The following is a 25493-nucleotide window of genomic DNA, read 5'->3' as shown; positions in this document are numbered from 1 at the left end:
CGGCTGGATCCTGGGACTCCATGAGCCGAAGGCAGTCGCTTAACCAACTGAGCCACCCAGACGCCCCGGGATGGTCTTTCTTTACACGGTAATCATCATGAGTTTTGTATAAACACAAATGTTTTTTTTCATTCCTTATGTAATCTTGTGTGAAGACATTGGGTATTATTATTTTCTTTTAAGATTTTATTTATTTATTTGACAGAGAGAGAGAGCGCACAAGCAGGGGGAGAGGCAGAGGGAGAGGGAGAAGCAGGCTTTCTGCTGAGCAAGGAGCCCAATGTGGGGCTGGATCCCAGGACCCCGGGATCGTGACCTGAGCCGAAGGCAGATGCTTAATTGACTGAGCCACCCAGGCGCCCTATTATATTCTTTTTCTTTAAGAAATGGGATCATCATATTTTAGAATGTCTGACAGTGTTGGAGAAGATCATTGAGAGGACGTGACCTCTGTTTGATCTTCGAGCTAAACCAGGGCAATAGAAAGTTCCTCATCCCCTCCCCCATCCTTGTAATGTACATTCTACCCACCATCCCCACAGGGAGAACAGGAACCTTTTCAAGGGTGCAGCTTTGAGAGAGTAATGTGTTACTGAGAGATCTGGAAGTACACATGACTGAACCCAGATAAGGCCTCTAAATAAACTCTTAAGGTATTGGCTGGTAAGTTTCTTGGCTATTTATTTATTTATTTATTTGAGAGCGAGAAAGAGAAAGAGCACAAGCGGGGGGGGGGGTGGGGGGGTGGGAGAGGGAGAAGCAGGCTCCCCGCTGAGCAGGGAGCCCGATGCGGGGCTCAATCCCAGGACCCCGTGATCATGACCCGAGCAGAAGGCAGACGCTTAACCAACTGAGCCACTCAGGCGCCCCAAGTTTCTTGGCTTTTACATCTACCACCCACCAATCTGGAATGGTCTCCTTCCTTTGGCCTCTCCTTGCCCTCTGTGTCCTGAGGTCAGTTTCAGGTTTCACCCTGGAAGCTACCAGCTTTCAAAACAATGGGCAGTGATATAAATTTGAAATGTACAAGGATCTTTCAGCTACCTGGTTTCTTGCTGTCTAGAACTTTCCAATATAGCCTTATGTGTCTGGAAAGCTTTCTCTTTCATGAGTCTTACCTTCACTTGTAGAAGCCAGAAAGTGTTCCCATCTTCTGTTGCAGCTGGAGCCCAGACACGGGTCCTAATCCCCACCAATCACGTGTGCCAGCAGGAGAATCCAATTTGGAAGTAAGCAGTTTGAGGAAGGATGTGCTGTGCAGTCTTTGTGTGAGGGGGTGGGGGGAGGATGATGGCAGACACCTGAGGCTTGGGTGATGGTGGTGAGTGTCTGGCGTGGGTCCTAGGGCAGGGATGGCATTCTGGCTTGCACTAGGAGCACCTGCTATAAAATCGGGTTCTTTGCAACAAATAGAGAAATCTGTAATATCTCTAGCTGGTAATAGGAGCAGTGATTAGTAGTTAGTGGCAGTGATTTTCTCATGGCTCCTTCTGTGGAGTGACTCAGAGGCTTATTTTTGAAAGTTTAGTGTTAAATCTGCTTCTCCAGACCTCCTGCCTAATGTTTACCCAATAAACTCAATAAAATAGTTTTTGTTTGTTTTTGATTGACCAGACATAGTCAGCTTTTGTGGTTTGCAACTGAGAATTTATTACAGATCATTACTAATTACTTTCTTACTGTAATTTTTTTTTACATTGACATTTGATTTTATCTTCTCTCTTAGCATACCAATTATACTGCTTTGAAACATCTTTTACTGGTTATCTTAGGGCATCCATTACACTTTGTAACCAATCTGTCTTCAATTAAAACTATCCTGCTTCATGGGTAGTGTAGTTAAATGATAAATGATTACTCCCAATTCTTCCCTCCTGTGTCTCATAATATTTCTGCCATTTATACACTCAGTCCTATGTATAATCACACAAATGCATTGTTGCTATTACTACTGTAAGCAGTTATCTTTTACATCTAGGGAGAATGAGAAAAAACGATAGATTTTATTTTACCTTAATTTATTGCTTTACCATAGCCCTTCCTTTCTTTGTGTAGGTCTGGGTTTCTGAACTGTTAGTGTGTTGTTGTTTTTCTACCTGAAGAACGTCCTTGAACATTTTTGCAGGGAAGGTCTGGTAGTATAGAATTTCTTCAGTCTTTGTTTTCCAGAGATGTCTTTATTTCTCTCTCACATTTGAGGAGGATTTTCGTGGATATAGAGTTCTAGGTTGTTGTTTTTTTCTTGCAATACTTAAAATATTTCACTGTAAGCTCCATTAGAGCTTTGCAACTTGATCGTAGTTATTTAGAATTCTGTTTCATAAATCCAATACCTGTGTCATATCTAAGCCGCAGTCTGATGATTTGTCTCTTCAGAATTGTTTTTTTTGGTATGCATGGTAGTTTTTTGGTAGCTGGACATGTTTCATGGTGTAAGGGAACTAAGGTAAACAGGTCTTTATTGGGAAGATTTATATTAATGTGGCTAGGAGGTGAGCTGTATTAAATGTTTGTGGTAGCTGTAGGTGAGATAGGCTTTAAATTTCCCTCGCATCCTTGGTTTTTGTGTCCCTTCTTGAGTTTACCCTTCTCCGTCTTAGAGTCTGGGTCTTGCTACCTTTTCCACTGTAATCCACTGTTATACTGGAGCTCTGTGTGTGATGGTAAAGTGTGGGGTAAGGGAAGTACTGTATAGCGTTTTGATTAAATATCCGTTTTTTAGTGGGCCTTTTTCCCTAGGTTGTGACCTTCGCAAGCATGGCTCCAAAAGTGTTGCTTTTCCCCTTTAGGTGAGACAGGAAGGATAAAGTAAGCAGAATTGGGAGAGATGCCCCTCCTCCAGGTAGAATAAACCTCTGGCAAAGACTTTTCTCCTGGAGAGTGAGCTATTCTTATGAAGAATACTCTGGGCATATTTCATATTACCCTCTTCCTCCTCCTGCCAGAGTCAGGAGAGTATCTCTCTTGATTTTTCACTATAAGATGCTAGTGTATTTCCTGGAGATAAAATTCAATAAATACGCGGTCCCCTAAATCTGACACCCCTGGAGTTTCTCACTGTCATGCAAGTTTATACTCAGCCTCCAGAAATTTGTTAAAATTACCATTTAAGTGTTCCTGTCACTTTATGGTGCCAGGAGCTTCTGCTCCAGGTAAGCAGATAGTGGCTGTGACTCTCCAGACTTAGGGGTGGGTATTTGCCCTGCAACCACAGTTTTCAGAATCCAAGGAAAGTAATTGATTTTGAGTTTGTTACAGTTTTCTTTCTTTAAGAGTGGGAGTGACAACTTGCAAGCTCAGGCCATGTTGTAGCTGAAAACATACATCCCTGGATTTATTTTTTATACCTGTAGAGATTGATGTTTCAAAAAAAAAAAAAACATATTGAAGAGAATCCATTTATCTGATATGTTTTTAGCTTTGGAAAAATAATATCTAGAGATATATTGGGAGAGATCAGATTAAATTTTAGCTTTGATACATAATGGAAAGCAGTCCATGTATGGGAGGCTTCCTTACTCAGTGGACATATTTTTTTATTCCACAGCTGCTTCCTTGGATGCCTGTCTAAGGCAGAGGAGGTCACCTGAGGCCTTCTAAGGGGGTGTGGTGAAGCTACGGTCTCCAGATAAGGTCTTTTCCCTGTGCATCCGGTCACTGATGGGGTTGTAGAGGGCTCACATCCTTCCACCCGCAAAACTGAAGCTTTCTAGCAGTATCAAAGTTCTCTAAACCACAGAACTAAAACTACAGCATCAGGACTTTGTAGCAAAATCAGCCTTCAAAGGTAATTTCAAAATCATGTGCTACTTCTCACAGACTAAATTGTAGAAGTTTGCTTCACTTTCCAGAATCTACCTTCACCATTCACACATGATTTACAGCAGCAGTTTACAGATTTTGTGTCTTGATGGAAAGAGTGCTTCTTATAGAGGTTAACAAGCATTTGGTGCTGTTTTTCCTTCCAGACTACTAGGCATATTCAAAACCCTTGTTGCTCAAGGCAGCTTGAACAACTGTGCTCAGCGAGCGCACCGCAGTGTCAGAAACATGCCTGTGGTCAGCTTCCCAATCGGTGCAGTCGAAAAGGTTGTTGATTCTTATTCAGTTAATCCAAATTTAAAGACCCATTGAAGCAATCTATCATTATACATATAAAACAATATTTTTAAATATGGATATTTTATTAGACACACTGAACTAGCTGACAGTTTAGGAAGCCATCATTTACCTTCTCTCTCTTATTTGGATGAATAATTTTAGCTTTGCAGACCCATTTCTTTGGTAAGGAGCTTTGTCGTTTTTTTATTCAACGTTATCACCCAGAGTGGAAAGAATAAGCCCTCACAGTGGCCCCAAATATTTATTAGCTCCCTGATTTCATCTTTTACTTATGTTCCCCTTGTAACTTCCTTCTAACCTTGGCTTTCTTACTGTTTCTTGAATATATTATGCATGTTCTCATCATTAGGACTTGTGAACTGGCTGTTCCTTCTGCCTGAAACTTTTTATTCCTAATAAATGCATCGGTAACTCCCTCATTTCTTTTGAGCTTTTACTAAGATGTCATCTCAGTAAGACCTACCCTGTCCACCTTATTTCCAGCTTGCCCTCCCCTGGTATTTCTCATCCCCATCAATCTGGTTTTTTTTTTTTCTTTTTTTCTAGGTCCCTTTCCATGCTACTATGCTAGTAATTTCCTTACTCACTTTCTTTATTATTTCTTATCTGTTGTCCTCCACTAGAATGTAAGCTTCAGAAAGGTGGTATCTTTCCCAATTTTGTTCCATGATATTTCCAGAGCATCTAGAATAGTGTCTAGACTATAGTAGATGCTTACTACATTATATACCTTTTCTGTAGTGGTAATTCTACATCCCAGACACTGTGCTAGAGACACTGATGATGAATAAGACATAGATCTTACACTGATAAATAGACCAGTGAGATACATAACCCTGGTAATAGAAAAGAACATGGTTTGGAGGGTGTTGAGCAAGAAATAATACATATCTGAACTACAGCTATAGCAGTAGAAATGGTTAAGTATAGAATTTGGAGAAATATTCATAGAAAAAGATCAGGAAATCTTAGCAATTGATTGACTGGTGGAGCAAGACAGAGAAACATATAAAAATAATTCCAATATTTCTAAATTGAGATTAGGCTGGGAAATAAACATCTTTAGGAAGTGACTATGTAGATTCATTTCTATATACGTTAAATATAAGATACTTGGTGGTATGTTCAGTGGTTGATGTTAAATGAGATTATATAAATCCAGATGGTGAGAGAAGGATCTGAGCTGCAGATACAAATTTGAGGGCCATCCCTATTTAGGTTAAAATTGAAGTTATGCTTCGGATGATATTTTCAAAGGGGAAAAGTAAAGAAGATCTAGATGAACAAAGAGAACACTGAAAATGACAATTTGAGAGTCTGGAGAAGAGAGACCTACGAAGGAGAATGAGAAGAGAAGTCTGGAAAGGTAAGAAAAAAATCAGATGTCAAAACAGAAGAAAAGTTCAGGAAAGGAGTAGGCCTTTGTGACAGAGGTTGCAGAGAGAGGCATACACAGTGGGGAGAAAATATTAGACAATAAATTATCTAAAATAGCAACTTAAAATTTATATATCCTTGCTTAAAAATAGATGTGTTTGAAAGACATGTGTGCCTGCATGCTGGGGAGCAAAGATTTTGAGTAATACATATATGATGGATTACAGTTTGGAAAATACAGTCATAAAAGTTACATGTGCTTTTTGCTACCTTGCAATAGCATTTCGTTCTTATTTAATTTGGGGAGACTCGAGAAAGGGTATGTTTCCATGAGCTGTCATTTGATGGACTTACAGGGCAAAGAAGTGTATTTCTATTCGGTGGAAAACACTTATACTATTTTTGTATGTGCTTTATCTAAATATATGCAAATGTGTGTGTGCAGGTCTTTTATCTGTCCCTAGCAGTGAAATGAATGACCTCGAGGGTGATTTTGTTATTGTGTTTAATACAATGTGAAACTCATTTCCTAGGTGAATTTGCTCTCTCTAATACTCAGGCATATTGCTCTGAATATTTAGTATGAATGAGAAATACTGATTATCACCATTTCCTTGGTGGGTATTTTTTATTTTTCATGCAGAAACAGTATTCCTCTCCTGAAAATTATAATGTATATCTTTATGAGTGTTAATGGGTCTACTTTAAACTTCACTATATAGAGGCTGTGTAAAGTGCTTTATGCTTCTGGCATCCGGACTCTGACTTAATTTGTGGCTATTTCCTCCGTGTATATTAGTGGTTATGATGGTATGGTGGTGATGATAAGAGCAGGCAGAACACTCAATTTTGCATATTCTGGCTTACTGAGCATGTGAATAAATCCATTTTACTGTACTCCTCCCCACCACAATGGGATATGTTATTTTTTTAAAAAGCTCATTTCTAGACCTTTCTCGACATATAGTAGAGGCAAATGTATGATGAGAACATATAAAAGCAGAAAGGACAGGAAAGGTTGTGTTGTGTATGACAGCCTTGTGACAGGTACTAGAGGTGAAATATAATGGGAAACTATCCAAAAGTTTTAAGGGAATGGTTGATAAAGTCTGATGTGATGACATACTGTGGCCCCAGGAGGGGTGGTACTAAAGGTGGGACACATGGTGTGTCCCATGGAGCCTGGCATATTTTCTTATACATTGTAGCTGCTTAATAAATAGTTGCTGAGGGAAAGCAAATGTTCTAGGCTTCTCTAAGGAGTATCTCAGGCAGAGGAAACGTGCACAAGCTCTGAGGCGTAAAAATTTCCAGCACACTGGGAAACCTTTGCATATGGTTTAGATGGAGAATGGAATTGGTTTTGTAAGACTATTAGGCTAAAAAAATTAAGCCTTGTGAGAAATGGGAGACCACTTTGAGATTTAAAACAGAGTTAGATTAGATTTGCATTTTAGAAAGAGGGTTCTTTACATGAATGGGTCAACTTTTAGGAGAAGGACAGAAATAGATGAGCCTACAAAGGAAATCAGAGTTGAGAAGGCAAATGAAATGTTTTGGGCGCCAGTGCATGAGAGAGCCACCTAAAAGGTACAGAAATATTTAAGTAGAAACCAAAGAGTAGCCACTGTATTTAGAGTCATTACATTATTGTTGTCTTTGCTCTCCCTTTGGAGAGCTTAAAACAGATTATAAGAGGTCGATGAGTGATCAGGAAATGAGCAAATGGAGAAGGTATGTTTACAAAATTACATCTAAGAGCCTGGCTAGGAAGGGACGTTGGATACAGAGAAATCAAATCATAGGATTTATTTATTTTTCTATGTTCAAAGGAACAAGAATGTGGTATCTTCATATAATCAATGTCAAGAAAAAGGTTGTTTTATGTATGTGTGTGTGTGTGTGTGTGTGTATATATATATATATATGGAGAGAGAGAGAGGGAGAAAATAAACAAATTCTTTTTGAAAAAGGAGAAGAAACCAGAGCATAGGTGGAGGGAATAATTAGCCCTAGAAAGCAGAAGGGACACCGAACTACCATAGAAAGAAAGGAAGTAATAACGGTTGCAGAGGTAAATGAATTTGTATAGGGAGTGAAAAAATAGACTACTGAAACAGAAGGTTTGTTGCTGGCTAAAAATGCAGAAAGGCATTAGTAAAACTCATTAAGCAATTTTCAATTTTCAATTACTAAAGCAATGGTCAAGAGCTTCCTGTTTAAGTTGGACTAAAAAGTACCACAGAGACTCATAATGCAGGAGTTGGACTAAAAGCATATTTATAAACTAATGATGTTACTCTCTCCTTGACTATTGACTCTTACTTGCATTTTACTTATTAAAATAACATGTGCTGGCAAGAAGATTATTTACAGAATGTTTTGTTTATTTTCTTGAAGATGGATCAATATGTACAAAATTTAAAAAAGGGTATCTATAACTCTTTACTAATTTCTCCCTCCTCAAAAGTTGTCGTGTTCTTAACATTATCATTCCTAAAATTATTATCATTTGCAATTACCTCATGGTATGGTGATACATGACTATATTATTAGTGTCTTTAAGAAAGGACAGGATTATAATATTTTATGCATTTTTAAAAACCATCTAATATATCTAATCTTGTAGTCACCAGTCACTATCAGTAATTATGAAGTCCCAAAAAATCACCACTATAGCATGATGTAGTGAAAAGAAAGGAAGGAAGGAAGGAAGAAATAAAAGAAAGAAAAAGAAAAAAGAAAAAGAAAGAAAGAAGAAAGAAAAAGAAAAGAAGGAAGGAAGAAAGAAAAGAAAAGAAAAGAAAGAAAGAAAGAAAGAAAGAAACAAAGAAAGAAAGAAACAAAGAAAGAAAAAAGAAAGAAAGAGGGAGAGAAAAAGAAATTTAAGAAAATGCCTCATATAGGAGTTAGTGTTTGGAGAATCCAGATATTTGTTGGAAGCCATGCCAAATTGAGACCTGGTGTCTGGCACATTTGTGTTCCTCGGTGGCTCTGGGCACCCCTGATGCCTCAGCAGTCTGAGCGGGGGCAGCGCAGCTCAGCCAACCCCCCCCCCCCCCCCCGTTGGCAGGGATCGGGAACAGCGGCGGCACCTCGGGGAGGCTCAGTGGTGATCCTCTCGGAGGGCGTTGGAGGCCAAGCTCCCGATGCTGGCGCAACAGACTCCCCACCCCCCCTTGGGGTGGGGCACGGAGCGGGGAAGCGGCAGATAGCACGTAGGGTCAGGGACCTCACCTGTGGACCCCCGTAAGGCATCTCCCATGGCATTCCCGGAGATGCTGGGGAGAAACTGAGGTGCAAGATTTAGGGTATTCAAAAAGCAGGGGCAGATAAATACTGCCCCAGAGCTGACATTAAGATCCTCATTTTACTCTCCAGTTGGGGTGGTCAGGAAAACGAGGGGTTTACATTTACAGGCTTCAAATTCTCCTTTTTTTTTTTCTTCCTCCTACTCCTGAGTCCTTACCACCTTTCACTCCCACTGCTGTTACCACTCCCGCTGCTGCCCTTACCATCACCAATACTACCACGGCTGAAATGATAGAAACAAACAATGATGGCAACATTTTGTTAGCGTTCAGTATTTTATAGCAGCCCCGTATTCTAGCGTGTGCCTACTATGTGCTAGTGCTTTATGAGTTTTATCTGAATCACCTCATTGCATTCTCAAAAGTCTAAACCTGTGAGGTAGGTAATATCCTTCTTTTGCAGGCTGAGGATATTGTCCAATTGATACTTCAAGAGAGAAATGTCAATAGCCACATTCACATACCCGGTATGTGGAGCCAGGACTCACACTGTGAGCTCTGCGGTTAGTGCTAAAGTGTCTTTCACCTTTTATGACAGATGGGGCCTTAGAACTCAAGATGCTCCTCAGTCTTGTGTGCTGCAAACTTAAGGGGACAGTGATGAGGGAAGTCTCATGTGGGCAAATATTCTATAGAAGAAACTTCCCTTTGTAACATTTTCTGTCTTTGAATAAGGAAATTTGGTTAGGCTGTTTAAATAGGAAGTCTTTTAAGTTGATATCAAATATGGACTTAGATTGGTCTGACTATAGCAGAAGTTACAATTATATCGCCATGGGACATTGGATGTTTGGTTATTTTGACTTGAATATATCATTACCCTTCAGCTATCTATTATTTTAAGATTGTTAAATTTTGTAAATAAAAATAATAACCCCAACTCTTTCTTATTCTTGGTTTTAGTTTTATTCATAATAGGATTATATTATCATGTTCATATGAAACAAATACATTGAAAAAGACTCACTATTTCCTAAATGTGCTTGTTATTCTTACTTTTAAAGTGAATATGATAAATTTTCATTTTGGATAACTTTTTAGAACTTCGCCTTATAAAAAGTTGTTCTTCTGGTATAGGTTGTTTAACCAACTGAGCCACCCAGGTGCCCCTAGGTTGTTTATTATTAGCACTAAGAAACTAAGCCAGTTACTTATGCAGGAAGAAGGGATAGTAATGTGGTTAAGGAAGGAAATATCTTGTTTTCACTTTAATTCAAAAATAATCCCTTTTGGATATTACTATTGGTTATATATTTTTAAGTTTAATGAATAAGAATACCTAAAATCATAGTCACATCATGGTAAGTATCATCTTCAGGATCTTCCATGTAATGAATTATGTACACATTATAAACATTGTCCTTCTCAATCATTCTCTTAAAATGTAAATATGCTCACTGTTATTAAAACCTTAAAACTAGAAATGCAATTTCCTTTTAAAAGTAGTTGATCTCTGGTAAGTAAAGTAAGCAAAATGTCATCTTTCTTAGTCATTCCATAAAAGAAAATTATCCAGACATTGCAAGGAGAGAGTGGTTTAGCTAAGAGATGCATCAACCAAAAAAAAAAAAAGGATTAATTGTATATTAGAAATCCTTATGACAGTGTCAGGAAAAAAATACAAATTGATTTGAGTAATAATATCCTACAAATTGACGGACACTTAAAGCTTCTAACCCAAAATCATAAGCACAAGAGTGCACAGCAACAATTAGAATCTTCCTTCCTTGTCCTGATGTCTTTTCCAATGACCATCCCTTCCCTTCCACACACGTATCCCATAGCCTTTGCTGACCACCAGCTTCGGTTCCATTTGGGATTCAGCAATTCAGCCAACCATGTGGTCTCCCCACTCCTGGCTTTATCCCTAATTTCTGGGCCTGCAGTGTATGGGCTACCAATAATAATGATGATGATAAAGAAGACAATGGTTTCGGTTTATCTAGTGCTTACTCCGAGCCAGCTGCTGTTCTAGGCAGTCAGAATCTATTATTTAATTTTCAAAACCCACCTAATTTACAGACTCGTACATTATGCCGCAGAGAGATTGAGTACCTTGACCAAAATACACAGTTAGTCATGGGGAACCTGGGTCCTAGAGCCCATATCTCTAGTCATTATGCCATCTTCTCTCTCAGGAGTTTTGCCTTGTCTTCTGTGGCTGAGCCTCAGGCTCCTGTCTCAGGAGCTGTTGTCAGATAAGCTCCTCCTGAGGCTGTGGTACTATGACATTCCTGGAACGACTTCCCTCATTCCCCCTCCTTGTCATGGAGGGGGGTTTATGAAACTAGCAAGTTGTGTAATCACTGCCCTTTCCATGCCAACTGTCTAGAAGGTAGTGTGATGTGACCAATAAACCTTGAAGACTTTAATAGTCAGCCATTAAGCAGCATAGCTGCTATTATTGTGTGTGTGTGTGAGAGAGAGAGAGAGAGAGAGAGAGACAAAGACAGAGACAGAGAGATACAGAAAGAGAGAGAGAGAGAGAGAGAGAGACTGTACATGTGGAAAGAGTCCCTTATTCCACAACGGTTATGAGACTTGCATTCCATGTAAGATGCTGTGCTGGGCAAAGAAATGAGGGCTTGTCAAAAAGTTTAAAACCTTGACAGAGAGAGGAGTACACATGAACTGCTGCTGTGGAAGCTAAGGGTAGCGACGTGTTCATTCTCGTATGGCTGAAAAGGATGTGCTTATGCAGTATCTTGTAATAATATTTATTCTATAATAGAAGAAAATAGTTCTTTAAAAATTGAATAGAAAATCTGTCAAATGATGAGATAGTAGCAGTACTGAAATGGAATAATATTCAACTTAGAGTTGGAGCAAGAAAATGATGTAAAGTGAAAACAAATGAAGAATATTCTAAACAAAAGCTATAGATCCAAACACTGGGGGGGGGGGGTGGAAAGATGAAAAGACAATTATCTGTAGAGGATATTTGCGTATTTTCTGCATATGGAAAATCACTATAGATAATTGTATACAATAATCATACCTGGTAAACTATTATGAATTCTATAATTTGTTTTTCTTGTTGCTGTCACATAAATACATTGGTATCTTTTGTGGTAGCTTCCCATTTTAATATTTCTTATTCTAACCTTGGAGAGGTTATAGTCTCTTTTTTAATTAATTAATTTATTTTAGAGAGAGAGAGAGGGAGGGTGAGCAGGGGGAGGGGCAGAGGGAGAGAAATCCTCAAGCAGACTCCCTGCTGAGCAGGGAGCCTGAAGCTGGGCTTGATCCTAGGACCCTGGGATCATGACCCGAGCCGAAATCAAGAGTCGGATGCTTTAACTGACTGAGCCATCCAGGCCCCTAGAGAGGTTATAGTTTTCGCTCTGGCACTATCTACTTTAGAAATTCTATTTACATATGTATTAGGTTTTTTTTCCCTATAAAATGAAGATTATGAAGTTTTGTCTACATTATCTTTATGGTCTCTTCCCAGTTTTAAAAAATTCCAGGATTCCATAAGATAGTATACCTCAAAGTCAAAAGCAAGACTGTTCCTTTTGTGCTTTACTATAAACACTTCTCCAATATTTGTTGGAACACACACTGTCTGGAAATGAATATTCGGAACAATTTGTTTTGCTTGTTTTGACCATTCTATTTCTGACCTAATGGGTTGTTTAGCTAATAGGAGATGTTTCCATTAGAGGCTTTTACTTTGACAAAGGGCAGGCTTTTGTTAATAGTAAGGAGGCTTTTTTTTTTTTTTTTTTTTTACTAGTGCACAGAAAGTCCAGAACTCAGGGCCTGAGATGTGGAAGGTTCCCAGTAAGAGTTTGTGAATGAGTACACCAAAGGGTGGGTGGAATGATGTAGTAGGGTAAACACAGGGGTGAGTAAATGTGCCACCTGCATCGATGTCCCAAACCTTTGAATTTCTTTATAGTTTTACAACATATGTTTATATAAATAGTATTAACCATATTAATATTTTATTCAGTCATATATGTTTTCACACTTAAGTATATGGAACCAGACTCTACGTGTGGCTGTGTGTGTGTGTGTGAGTGTGTGGTGTGTATATCTTCCAGAGTTAATGTAATTTTGAATTGTTCTGTACTTTTTTGCTACAGCCAATAAATGTGCAAAAAAATTCCCTAGAGTCCGTGTTAGAAAATGCCAGTGGTTGGCAATGTTTATGTTTTCCTCTCCTTTCCAATCATATATCCATACCGCATTTTCCAGGCTCCTCTATAATTAGATGGGACTGTGTGACTACGTTCTGGTCAATGCAATGTGAACAGAACTGGTGTATGCCATTTCCTGGCTTATCCCCAAAATCTCCCCACACCCATTCCTTTTCCTCATCTCCTAGCCAGAACACCTAAATCGAGGCATGGGCTTATCAGGCAACCATGGCAAGGGATCAGATGTCAGAGATGAAAGGGAGAGCCCTGTTACAATGTGGCAAAAATCTCGTAAGACTGTTACTAGTGAGAACTTGGAAGGCGCTCATCCACCTACTCAGCTTTTAGCTCAAGAGGAAAAAGTTGGAAAAAATGTTTGTAGTGTGTAGTCACTAAAATTTAGCTGTCTTCGGCAAAGTTTTAAAAAAGAGATATAGGGGAAAATAAGAGGGAATAGAGAGAGCCCAGAAATTTGGGGCACCAAAAGGATGGAAATATCAACTCCTTTTAGGCCCCATAAAGTTAGAGATAAAAAATTTAAGAAACTTTGCATGGGAAAGGGTCAATGTTAATGAAGCCTGTTGGCTTTATGGCAAAATTCGGATTAAGGGTGGTCTCCCACTCAAGCCTACTGTCCCTGTGTCATCATGAAGTCACCAATTAGTTTAACTAAGGGGACATTGAGAAGGAAGCAAAGAAATAAAGTACATCTGAGAATTTTATCTAGGAAAGAAAGGTGGATGTGGTCACTGACACATGAAATTAGATAGAAGGAAATAGATTGTAAGCCTATTAATATTTTGAGAGAATTTCACTGCCAAAGAAACTATTTTTAATATTGGATGTTCCAAATGCCAAACAACTTTTGAGCTCTTGTTAAGAGTTGCATTGTGTCCCCTTCGAGATACATATGTTGACACTCTGGCTCCCAGGGCCTCACAATTTGTCTGGTATTTGGAGGTAGGGCCTTTAAAGAGGTGATCGGGTTAGGGAGAGGACATTTGGTGGGTCCTAATCCAATCTGACTAGAGATTATCAGAAGATGAAATTTGGACACACAAAGAGATGAGGGATGCACACACAAGGAGGAGGATGAATACAGAATAAACCTCTAAAGTGTGGAGCCAAGACAGCGTTGGACCTGAAAGTTCCTCCCAGTAATATCAGGAACTAATCAAGGAATAATAGTGTCTACACCCAGGATAAGGTGCCTGTATAATGTATCAAGACTCCTTCATAATTGCTAGGGGGTCAGAGAGTCTCGGGTGTCTCCACTTCTTCCTCTTTCAGAAAAGGCATGTTTTCTTATGGTTATCTTGTCCTTGTTGCTCATTTGCATATGGGAGTTCTGGAGAAAGTTGATTGTCTTTTAAGGCATAGGTGGCTGGGCAGTGAGAAACCACATCTAGAGAAGACTGCACTACCCCAGAGACCCTAGACATTGAGCTAGATAAAGGGTTGGATGGGTCAGTCTTCTTTGGAAATAGAGTGATACATTTTTTGTGTGTGTTCATAAAGAACAAATAGATATTTGGTGACCAAAAGAAGTAACCGTGACAGAGATAGCTCATGCCCATTGGTATCCACATTATCTTTTCCTTTCTTTCCACAAAACCACACTACATTATTCCTACAGTTAGGTCAGGCCATGTGACTGAGTTTAGGTGGATAGAATGGTGTAGGATGTGATATATACATACCACCTTTAGGTCTACTCCACAAAATCAACTACTCTCCATTTATTTTCTCTTTGTCTCCTGATGGATTGAAAGTAATCCAATAGGGGACTTAAGACTCTAGAATTCGGAAGAGACACTAGGTTGAGTAATTGTGTGGTGCAGAATTCTCACCACATTGACCCATATCAGTATGTGATGTGAGCAAGAAATAAAAATTTGCTATAGTAAGCCACTGGGTCTTGAGTGTTGCTATGACTAACATTATTTATGTTGACTAATATAGAAATGTGCTTATGAGTAGACTCGCTGGATCATAACATGTTCAAGTTTACTAGAAAATGCCAATTTCCCCAATATCTTGGAACCAATTTATCATCCCATGAGTGCACTATAAAAGTATTCTAGTGGCTACATATTCTCCTTAACACTTTCTATTGCCAATTTTTTTTTTTTTTTTTGCCAATGGAGTGGTATAAAATTGTATCTATTATGGATTTAACTTGAATTTTCCTGAGTCTTATGTTTGTCTCTTTGGTTAACTTCTCCAAGGAGGCACTGGTTCATATCTTTTATCCATGTTTCCAATGAGTCCTTTGCATTTTTCATATGCTATATATATATAAATATATATATATATACACACACACACATATACACACACATATATGCATATATATATGCATATGCATATAGCTATGAGACCTCCATGTGTGTATGGATAGTGTGACATATATATAATTACATATATGCAGCTATATACATAATTACTCATTTCTTGTTAGCTATATGTTTTGTGAATATCTTTCCTGGCTGACATATGGTATTTTATGGTTAATGAATTCAGTCAGTTATTATTTAATCCACTGCTTCATACATGCAGACTGTAGGAAATTTAGAAAATAAGAAGCACTTATAATCCCACCTGTAAAGATAGCAATTCTTAATAGTTGGTGTATTTTTATTTAGTGAGTACCTGTGAGGGAATGGAAGTATATAGTAGATTTTTAGAACTACAAAGGGCTTTAAAGAAAAATGTACTAACTTTTGAGTTAGTCTTTGTGGTTATGCTCTTTACATATGTTGTTTTAGTCAACTCTATGTCTTTAAAAAAACAGTACAACATAAAGTAGTTATAGCTTTTCTAATAGGAGCTCATTATTTTATAGAGACTCAATGTCTAAAGAGGTAAAAGACTGGTCATAAGGTCACAACTTAATGAGCAGAGAAGCCAAGACTATAATCCATTTCTCCTCATTTCCAGTTTAGTTCTCTTTCCACCACATCCTGCATTAAAAGTTTTTAAAAAGTAAAACATATAAATGTATTTTTCTATACCTGAAATCCTAAAATAGAGATCGTCAAGATCTTGTCAAGTCCTGACTATAAACTTAGAACAGGATTATTGCCCTGGGATGTGTGTCCTTTATGATTATCTAGAACACATCTTTGAATTTGCATTGTATTATTGCCTACTGATTCTATTGTAAAATTTATATGCTCAGGGTCTCACTGTTTCTTAACACTGTGTGATTTCAAGTGTACTGGCTTTTAATAATTAATATTCAATAAATATTAACTTAAACTTAACAGTTATAAAGAGTATTAGTGGTCCTAACACTTACAATATCCCTGAGCAAAAATTTTACCTTTTAATTTTTGTATGAAAGTTTATGTTGACTAAAGTTAAGAAGAGATGTTCTACTTTTTATCATAAAAGAAAAAATTAAGTATTTTTATATTTACCAGAACTATGGAAATTTTATCTTTGAGTCAATGTCTTACGTTACACAGCAGTGAAGGTTGATTGGCATATAATAATAGATAGATAATCATTTTTTTGTAATTCAAGTCTATGTCAAATAGAGGCAGAAGTGAAAAAAATTGTAATTCTCTAGTCTCAAAAATAGTCAGTTCCCAAACTCTTATAAAATACATCTAGAAAATGTATTTTTGTGAAATTGGTTTTTAATGAAAATATAGAAAATTCATATTCTGCTTCCAGATCAGAAAAAAAACAGGTAGAAAATTAAACCTACAATTTTACCATATGAAAAAGAACCATATAGTCACAAAGAATTATGTGGGTGATTTTGTAACCGGAGCTACAATTTGCTATATACTGAGACTGCTTCTAAAGTGGATTACTGGGAGAAAAATCTGTAAAGATGGTGCATTCTGTCTTTAATGTTCAGCCTTTTAATAAACATGTATTTTATTCCTATGTGCTTTACAAATCAAAACAAAAATAATCACAGAAAAATTACCCTCTACATCAAGGAAATTCGCAAATCCCATTACATTTTTAAGAAATTTCACCCTTTTAAGTGTACATTTCAAAATGCATGTCCTTTGAAAAAGAAGAGCATTTGCAGTCTTTATTACAAACACATTCTAAGGAACATCTTTGAAACAAGCCAAATCTTGAAAGCATCCACTGCATTCATAGCAGGACAAGTTTAATAGTGAAAAGGAAAAAAGCTAAGGCTTTTTGGGAAGGAACGCCTCCCTGCCTAAAAGTTATTACCAAACACATGAAATTTTATTTGCAGTTAGGACAACGGTAGATATTCCTGGGCTTTTAAGAAAGTCTTTTGTCATGCCGATGTAAGGCATTAGTCAGGCTTCAGCTTATGGGGAATGTACTTTCGGTTCAACATGAAGAGTGTATCAGTTTAGTAACAAAATTGTCACGCATAATTAGGCTTAAAAAAAATCAAAAAAAGGCTCCCTCATGTGGTCCTCTCAATAGTCACAAATGGGCAGAGTATGAAATGAGCCCAGCAGATACGGCATGCTGTATGGGCTTCAGTGTTGCTGGGGCTGATTAAACAGTTTGTGACCGCTGGTTGTAAACCGTTTGTCATGCAGGACAGATGAGTCCAACCAACTCACAGTTTTCATAAACCCTCACTTTGCCTTCCTCTGCTTCTTTTCTTTCTTGTTTTTTTTTTTTTTTTTTTTTAAGCAAGTCAATGACAGTCTTAAACACTACAATATGGTACCTTTTTTGTTCTTTTGGCTTTTCATCCTATGTTCTTGGAGTACTTTGCAGAACTTCATATAAAATAAGAATACTTAACAATGAGACAAATGCTCTTCTTAGAACTGTTAAAGTTTTCAAGATCCATGACAATAGTATATTTTGGTGATGATAGGAAACTGATTGCCAACAGGTCCTAGTAAAATTTAAGTTTGGGAACTCTTTGGACTCCCCCATCCTTAAAAAATAAGAAATTTCAATTGAAAAACAAGTTGAAATTTCATTATTACTATTTAGGCGTAGCATATTCTTTAGAATTCAATTTTATATCAAAGCAATTACTTAAGGTGCATCATCATTAATTAACTTATTAAATATACTTTTATTCATTTAATCTTGATTTTTATTTTACTTAGTGAAGGCATGGGGAAAAAAGAGAGAAAACTTCACATTAACTAATTTCCTAAAAACAAGTTTCAAACAGCAATCATATGCCAATGAACAGACCAGGAAAACAATTATGTTCTGTTTGATGGTCTTATTCTTTGTCATTCTTGGCATAGGAAAATTTCCAAACTAGAAGTTAATTGAGAGTAAGTAGCCTGTTTTAGAGTTTAATCCCATTAAGTATTTCTTTCCAGATTCCTTAGTTTTTTTGTTTGTTTGTTTCTTTGCTGCTCCAAAAGTACTCCATCCAAGGCCAATACTACTTTCAGTTCCTCTTGGCTATTCAGACCTTTCTTTTAGAATCAATTATCATTTTACTCATCTCCCTCCATACCTGTGGCCCCAGCCCTTCTATTTCTCCATTTTTTGTTAGAGTGATACTAGTAGAACAAATTGAAAGACTGAGTTCTTAAAGGTTGTATTGTTGTTGGTATTATATTGGTTTATCACTGTGTGTGTGTAGGGTGATGGCTTAACAGTTTTAAGTTCTTCTGTTGGAATAAAACATATTTCCAGAAAAGTCACTTTCCTTCCAAAAGGTTAGTTTAAAAAATTGATATTAAGCCTGTTCATAGAAATTAATTTTGCTAAAGAATTGAGTTCTTGAATTTAAATGAACCAGCTTATACAGTCAACATGAATAATGAAGCCAAAGCCTTTCCTTTTTTCTAATAGTAAAAGATTATTGATCTGAGGGTGAAGGTTGCAATTTAAAAAAATTCTTCAGACTTGTATTTTATTTGGTGTGTGGTTATGATTTTAGGGTTCACCATTTCTGACCTTTTAGAGTTTCTGTGTAAATTGATAATCATTTTTAATGGGAAAGTGTTTTGAGGATCAACATTAGGATTGAAGATGTTGTACAACATTTCTTTCCTATTTCTGTGCACTCATATAACTGGGATATGATGCTCTAATGTGTGCTGGCATGCTTCTCTTTTGTTTTAATTATTACTGTTACAGCATTAACTGCTATGTGTTTGTTGAGAGTTTTAATTGGAATTTTGATCAGGCTATTATTCTTTTTGTAGATTTATTAAGTTTCTTTTTCTTACACTCCATAGGAGGTTTAGCATTTTAAGGTGGGTTGTTTTTTTAAAACTTCAATAATTATCAGTGTTCATGATTCTGAGCGGCAATAAATAGTGGTTTGGGGGATGCTTGTAAAACTGTTAGCACTAATCATAAATCTCTAAATTCTGCAAAGAAGATCCTCCATTATCTTTTATAGAATACTATCATCTATGCTGTGCAAAGCATATGTATTCTCATGACTGAGGGAGGAACATTTTAAATCATATGTGTCTAAATAGTTAAACATAACTTTAAAAATATACATTTGCCAATATTTTTCTCCATTAAACCAAAAAAGAAAGGGAGATATGTTCCAGGTTTCAAGTTTTTGGTAGCTTTAAATCTACATTCTGCCTTCTTTTTTGGCTATAAGCAGGCATGTCTGTGTCCTCTTACTCTTTTCAATCCTTTTTTTTCTCTTGTTGTCTGGAGTACTAATCCTATTTTTGCTTTTCCTTTCTTTTCTCTTTTCCTTGAATAAAATTTGGAGTAGCAGCCATGATCTAGGTTGAAGGTGAGCAGAAAGTATTTTAATTTAATTTCAACATCGATTTTTTAAAATAAAAATATACATCTGTGCTGTAATAAAGATGAGTAATCATTTTGGGGAAGAGCCAAAGGATATCCTTTTGACTGCATCAGAATGTTAATAGTGCACTTAATTTGTTATTTTTCATCTATTCACACATAAGCAATTACATCTCTTATTAGTATAAGAATGAAAACAGCCTACTATTTTATATTCCCATATTTTCTAGTACTTACTTTTAAAAGCAGCATGGAATGAAAAATAACATTTTTGAGAAATAAACCTTTTCTATGGCAAGTGTTTACATCATATGAATATAAATAGTGATCATTAGAAACTACTGGGGCATCTATGTAAGTAATTTATTACTCTATTATAATGAATTATAATACATTACTTATCCCTTTAATAATTTCAGAAAGTTGAAATAAAACACGATCTTACTGTGTAGAATGCTAAGAAAATAAAAATAAAAGCATAAAAATGGTAAATTTGTCTAGAGAGTCAGGAGAGGGTAATATAGAGGCTGACGAAATTGAAAACTCTATAAGTGGTTTTAAACCTTATATGATGAATAAAAATATTTTCTACTGGGATAAAAAAGAGTATTCTATAAATTTCCCATTCCTGTAAATTAGTTAACATAAAGAAGCTCATAATGGCACTTGTACATTTGCTTTAATACCTTTTGACATTCATGAATGTATCCATGGCCAAATGATCCTGATATGTAACATCTCATGACTGGCAGGTCCACACTGCCTTCCCCTGCTTGGGGGTTGTAATTGCTATTTGCACTTTGCCTGTGAATTACACATCTTTGTTAAAATTGAATCTTGCTCTTTTTACATACCCTGCTATGTACCAGCCATGGGTAGTTGTCTTCCTCTTGAAATTATGATTCAGGGAATCTAGGCAATATTCCTTTCTTTAGTTCACTTCCCAATCCTTCCCTTGCCCTATTTCAAGTTTATTTAGAGTTACTGCATTTTCTGACCATTGTCTCGCTTAGTCATGTGTCAGTTGAAGTGGAGTTGAATCCTGATTGCCTTGAAAGGTTATATAAATAGTTTCAGTAAACCATATTTTTGTGATCAAATTTCATTTTTTAATTTTAGGACTATTCAGCCTAATTAATGTGCATGGGAATTCATGAAATAGTAAAATACTTGGAGGTCTCTCTCTTTTTTTTTTTTAATACCTGGAAGTCTCTTGCTCTGTAGACATTTAATTAGGCCCAAATTTGGAACTGATTTGGAAATCACCTATAGTTTCCGTAGCTCATATAATGCCAGTCTGGTCAACATTACATGGTGGATATAATTTTGTATTACTAAAGATGAATTAAAGTCATTATATGCATGACTATATATAACTTTTGAAAAATGGGGTTAAACTTAGCCTTTATAATTAAATAGTAAATCACCTTTTCTTCCAACCGTAATTTTAGGCCATACTAAGAAACTATCTTGAGGCTTCCCCTTCTGAATAGTGTTTAAACATTAATATTTATCTTTCTTAGACTTTTGTTTTCACAATTGTAAATTTTAAAGTTATCTCAAAGATAGTATCACTTTAATATGCTCAAAATAAATTTGCTTTTTATATTCAACTTGCTGAAGGCAATAACAGATTGATAGGGAATATGAAATTATTCTATATGGGAGAACTAGAATTTAAATAAAACATGTAATTATGTATTTTCATGGTGCATTACTGATAATGTCTAGAAAAGAGGTTTTTTAAGAGTTATACATTTTATATATGTTCATTTACTCTTAACCTGGAGCCTTATTATTTTTCATCATACATCATGTAAAATGAACATGGAAAATTTATTTTGAGAAGTTTATGTTCAGCTCCACTAACTGATGTTAACCTTGAAAGCGGAAGGCACAAGTCGAAGTTTGAGAGAAAGGTAGTATTGATAAGCTTGTGGAATAGAATAAGCTTAAACTAAAGAACCGCGTGCTTAATCATAAAGCTGAGAGCACTAGGTTTAGCTGCAGACTAGGAGGGGAAAAACTGGTATTTGCATGTTGATTGGGGAGATGGTCATGGAGGTTTTTAGATATTAGAATAATAACTGTAAAAGATTCTTCCCACCCACATTTATCTGTTTCAGGCATATTTGTGCACTTATGTGCTAGACCCTTAGGACATGTTGGTGAATAAGAAAGATAAAACTTGCCCACCAGAGCTTATCGTCTACTGGAAGAGTCAAACAAACAGATAACAAATGCATACATTAAATAATGATAAATTGAAGTGACAGCTGTGAAGAGATGACAGAGGAGGGGGAGTATCTGAGCGACTCATTTGAGGAAAATCCTCTCTCCAGAGGTGACTTGAGTCTGACGTATGAGGGTTAAACTTGCAAAGAGGGAGAGAGAGCTATCCTGTCTGAGGGATGGGAGCCAGGGTTAAAGAGCCCATGGCAGAAGAAATGGCAGGTGGAGGTAGACCATGTGGCTGAAGCAGAGCCAGTGAGGAGACAAAGATGGAGTTAGAGAAGGAGGCCAGGAGACTAGATGATGCACACTTAAATAAAATAAAATTAAAAAAAAAAGATTTTTTTTTGAAACAAAGGTAATTATTTATTCAGCACTTTTTCTGAATCCAAAAACATTTTTAACATTCACTAGTTTATGTGCCATAATAAAACAAGAGGAGAATGTTTAAATCCCTTCAAAAGTCAAGCTTTTACACTAAAAGATATTTAAATGAAAAAAAAAAAAAAAAAAAGAGCCTCGACGCCAAATCTACACCCTACAAGTTAAGTGTACTGACCTCTCAGCTTCTATTTAAAGAATAATTTTCCAGTAAAGGATTGCTTATGGTAAGAAGCATCAGTAGGAGAAATTTTATTTCTATTTGTCACTTTCTTTAAAAGTCTTTCTCAAGCCCCCCGACACTGAAAGCAGCAGAGATGTAAAGTGAGTACATGTGAATACACGCGTATGATCCACACATGCATGTTCCTCCCAGATCTACAGGAACGAGATAAGGCAACATGTGAAATGAATTAAAATGCTTGTCACCTACTGGATTCCGGGCAGAGGGCAGTCTTTAAGACCCAGCAGCACAGTATTTGTCTGGAAAGGAAATGTTGCTTTTTGACAGATGAGAGAAATCCCCTTAGCGCTGGCTGTGGGAAGAGAGAAGTGAAGTCAGTCACCTGGTGGTGAAGGCCAGTAAAACAGCAAAGCAGGAGGAAAATTTTTCTCTCCCTCTCTGGCTTTCTCTCTCTCCCTCTTTTCTCTCCTCTGTAGGATCCACCTCCTATTCTCTCAACTCTTTTTAGCATAACCTTCAAAGGAGATCGTTCCCTTCAGACTTTATTATCTTCTTTTCCCCATTGAGAGAATACCTCTTAGCTGCAAGACATTTTTAAGTCTATGCAGGACTTCGGGGATTTGGTGATCTTGCCGGGGAAATTGATCATTGCTAATGCTTGGGACTCACAGTGTGCTAAATTAGCTACCAGAGTAAGCCTGACGGAGGAAGGCTTTTATCATATACTCTTCTCTTCAGTTTGAACACATTTGCTTGAAATTTGCCGCATGATGCTGTCCAGGGAAGCAGCTTTTTTTCTTGGGATGCAGCAATTCGCTGGTTTCTAAGCTTATTGCAGAAGAAGAAATAATCTTAAATAGAGTGGATCTCCCCCCACACACACCCCCTTCTTGATTCGACTGAGCTGTGTTGCACCGCGGTAAAGATCACCTGTCACTAATCTTTCAGGAAGTAAAACAAACTGAATTATAATTATTATTTATTTATTTTTATTATTTTTAACCGGTGGAGGCGGCGTGATCACGGAGAATGAGACTGAGAGAAGCTGCCAGGGCTTGGAGGAGGATAAAGCTGAGTTTAGGCTGGAAACTAAAAGACTAGCTTGTCTTTTGGTTCAACTTGCCCGGTTTCTCTCCACTTCCTTTAGTTTCGTTCCATGGACAGATCAACAAACCTGGACATTGAGGAGCTAAAGGTACGTGATCCTCCGGGCGGGCGTCGGTCCTGTTTTCTCGCGCTCGCCTGCTCTCTTGCTCTCCTCTCATTTTTCCGCTGCCTCTTCCTCGCACCGCTAGAATAGTTGGTGGCCCCGTGGGACGGCGAGTGGGCATTTGGGGTGCAGCGTACCCGGGCGCAGACGCCCCTCGGGGGGCCGAGGACATGGAGGGCGGCTTTCTGGGGCTCGGCTTGCACTCTCAGGCTGGGCTCCCTGCCTGCCTCCCGCTCCCGACAACAGTCGCCCGGTCCTCCTCCTGGTGAGTTGTAGCAGCACTCTGGGTGCAAGACCGGGCGCCGAGTGCTCCTTAGCCTCGCCGGGGAAGCGGCGGCAGCAGCAGTCTCTGCCCGCTGTCGCCAGGCTGCCCGGCAAAGTTGCCCGAGCCGCGCCGCCACTTTGCCTCCTCTTCCCCGTCCGCCCGCCCGCCCGCCAGAGGACAGCCTGTTTCCGCTCGGAGATGCCGGGTACTGAGGCGTCGGTGGCCACGGCTTGTTTTCATTCCAACACTTATGAGACCCTTTTCTCCCACGAGCGCTAAGGCGGTCTCAGCCACAGTTTCACTGCCCCGGGCGCGAACTCGTGTTCTGGGTGGGGATGGGGGGTACTGGAGAGGTTCTCCGGCTGCCTCCCTACGCCAGCTCAGCGACCGAACCTGCCCCAGGCACCCTGCGCAGAGCGGGTCTGGGGAGTGGGGAGGAGGGAGGGTGGCACCTGCGGAGGCTCCGGGAGGCTCCGGGTGTCCCTCCCCCTGTGTAGCTGAGCACTGTCCTGGCCCCAAGCCGCGCCCCCACCGACCCGCCGTTTAGCCGAGGACCCTCTCCGCACCTGCTCCTCCCTCCCGGATCCCCCGCTTGGCCCCGAGGGGATGGCTGGCAGGGGCATCCAGAGTGACAGTTTGCCCCTCTGCCTGTGGGCACCGCTCCTGCAGTGCCGTTTTTAAAAAGACCAAAAAAAAAAAAAAAAAAAAAATCCTTAAAAAATCAACAAACTACAAAACAATTTAAATGTCCCGCTCACAGTAAATGAAAAAGCCGGAAAGGGGGCGAAGCTGGGAGCATCTTTTCTTTTTATTCTCCACGCATTTTCTACACTCGACTGTATTGCTTCAGAGGGTTATTTTATCTTATTTTTATTACTAGAGACTCATTTTCGATGGACTCAGTTCAGGTGAGGACTTGTAGACACTCCTACCCGCTGGGGAAACTTGAGTAGCAGAGGTTTGCTTGGAAATGTCACGGAAAATGGATTTGCCCTGTAAGAAGAGAGGGCTGGAGAAATCCCCTGTAGAGGGCAAAAGGCTGTCAGCAGCCAGCTGTCTGCCCTGGCCACAGAGCACGTCCAGTCCAGAAGCCCAGTTCTCCCAGAATGTGGACCCCAGATCTCCTGGTGCTCCAAATTGCATAGAAGGAAAAGGAAGGAGGGGCAGAACTGTGGCTGCACTTTGTGGACTCTTCCCTGCCACAGATTGTGAATGAAGGCTGAGTGGGGCAAGATGGTCAGAACTTAGACACCACTTCATTTAAGACTCTGGTTTTGTTGGGGGAAAAAAAAAAAAAAAAACTGAAGTAGGGAGGAGGCATATTTGCTGCTCCAGTTAAAGTTGGGGAACAATACGTTTCTGGGGTAGGGCCAAGGTCACAGTCAGTAGACCTTCGACTGGAAGAAAGCTCTATTATTTCTGTGCTATACCAAGGCAGAATACATTGCCTTTGTGTTTGAAAAGATCCCTTGCAGCTTTTCCCAAGCATCCCAGTCTCTTGAGAGAGGGGGAGGCTTTATTTGAGATGCAAAAGAGAGCAGATGGACGTTTGTAATGT

The 25493-nt window shown here is 38.4% G+C and overlaps 1 protein-coding gene across 2 annotated transcripts in view; it reads left to right on the top strand.

Annotated features, from left to right (window-relative positions):
• The first annotated feature begins 22791 nt into the window (after positions 1–22791).
• Positions 22792–25493, top strand: part of SGCZ (sarcoglycan zeta) — a 1078188-nt gene continuing 1075486 nt past the window's right edge. For both annotated transcript variants that reach the window (XM_036068587.2, XM_036068584.2), the window contains exon 1: positions 22792–23655. In XM_036068587.2, coding sequence (XP_035924480.1) covers positions 23617–23655 — 39 coding nt within the window. In that variant the 5' untranslated portion in view covers positions 22792–23616. The remainder of the gene's footprint in view (positions 23656–25493) is intronic.

Source organism: Halichoerus grypus, chromosome 3, assembly GCF_964656455.1.
Source record: "Halichoerus grypus chromosome 3, mHalGry1.hap1.1, whole genome shotgun sequence".
NCBI classification, from domain to species: Eukaryota; Metazoa; Chordata; class Mammalia; order Carnivora; family Phocidae; genus Halichoerus; species Halichoerus grypus.
Note: the sequence above shows the minus strand (reverse complement) of the source record. Positions and strands in the feature narration are given on the sequence as shown.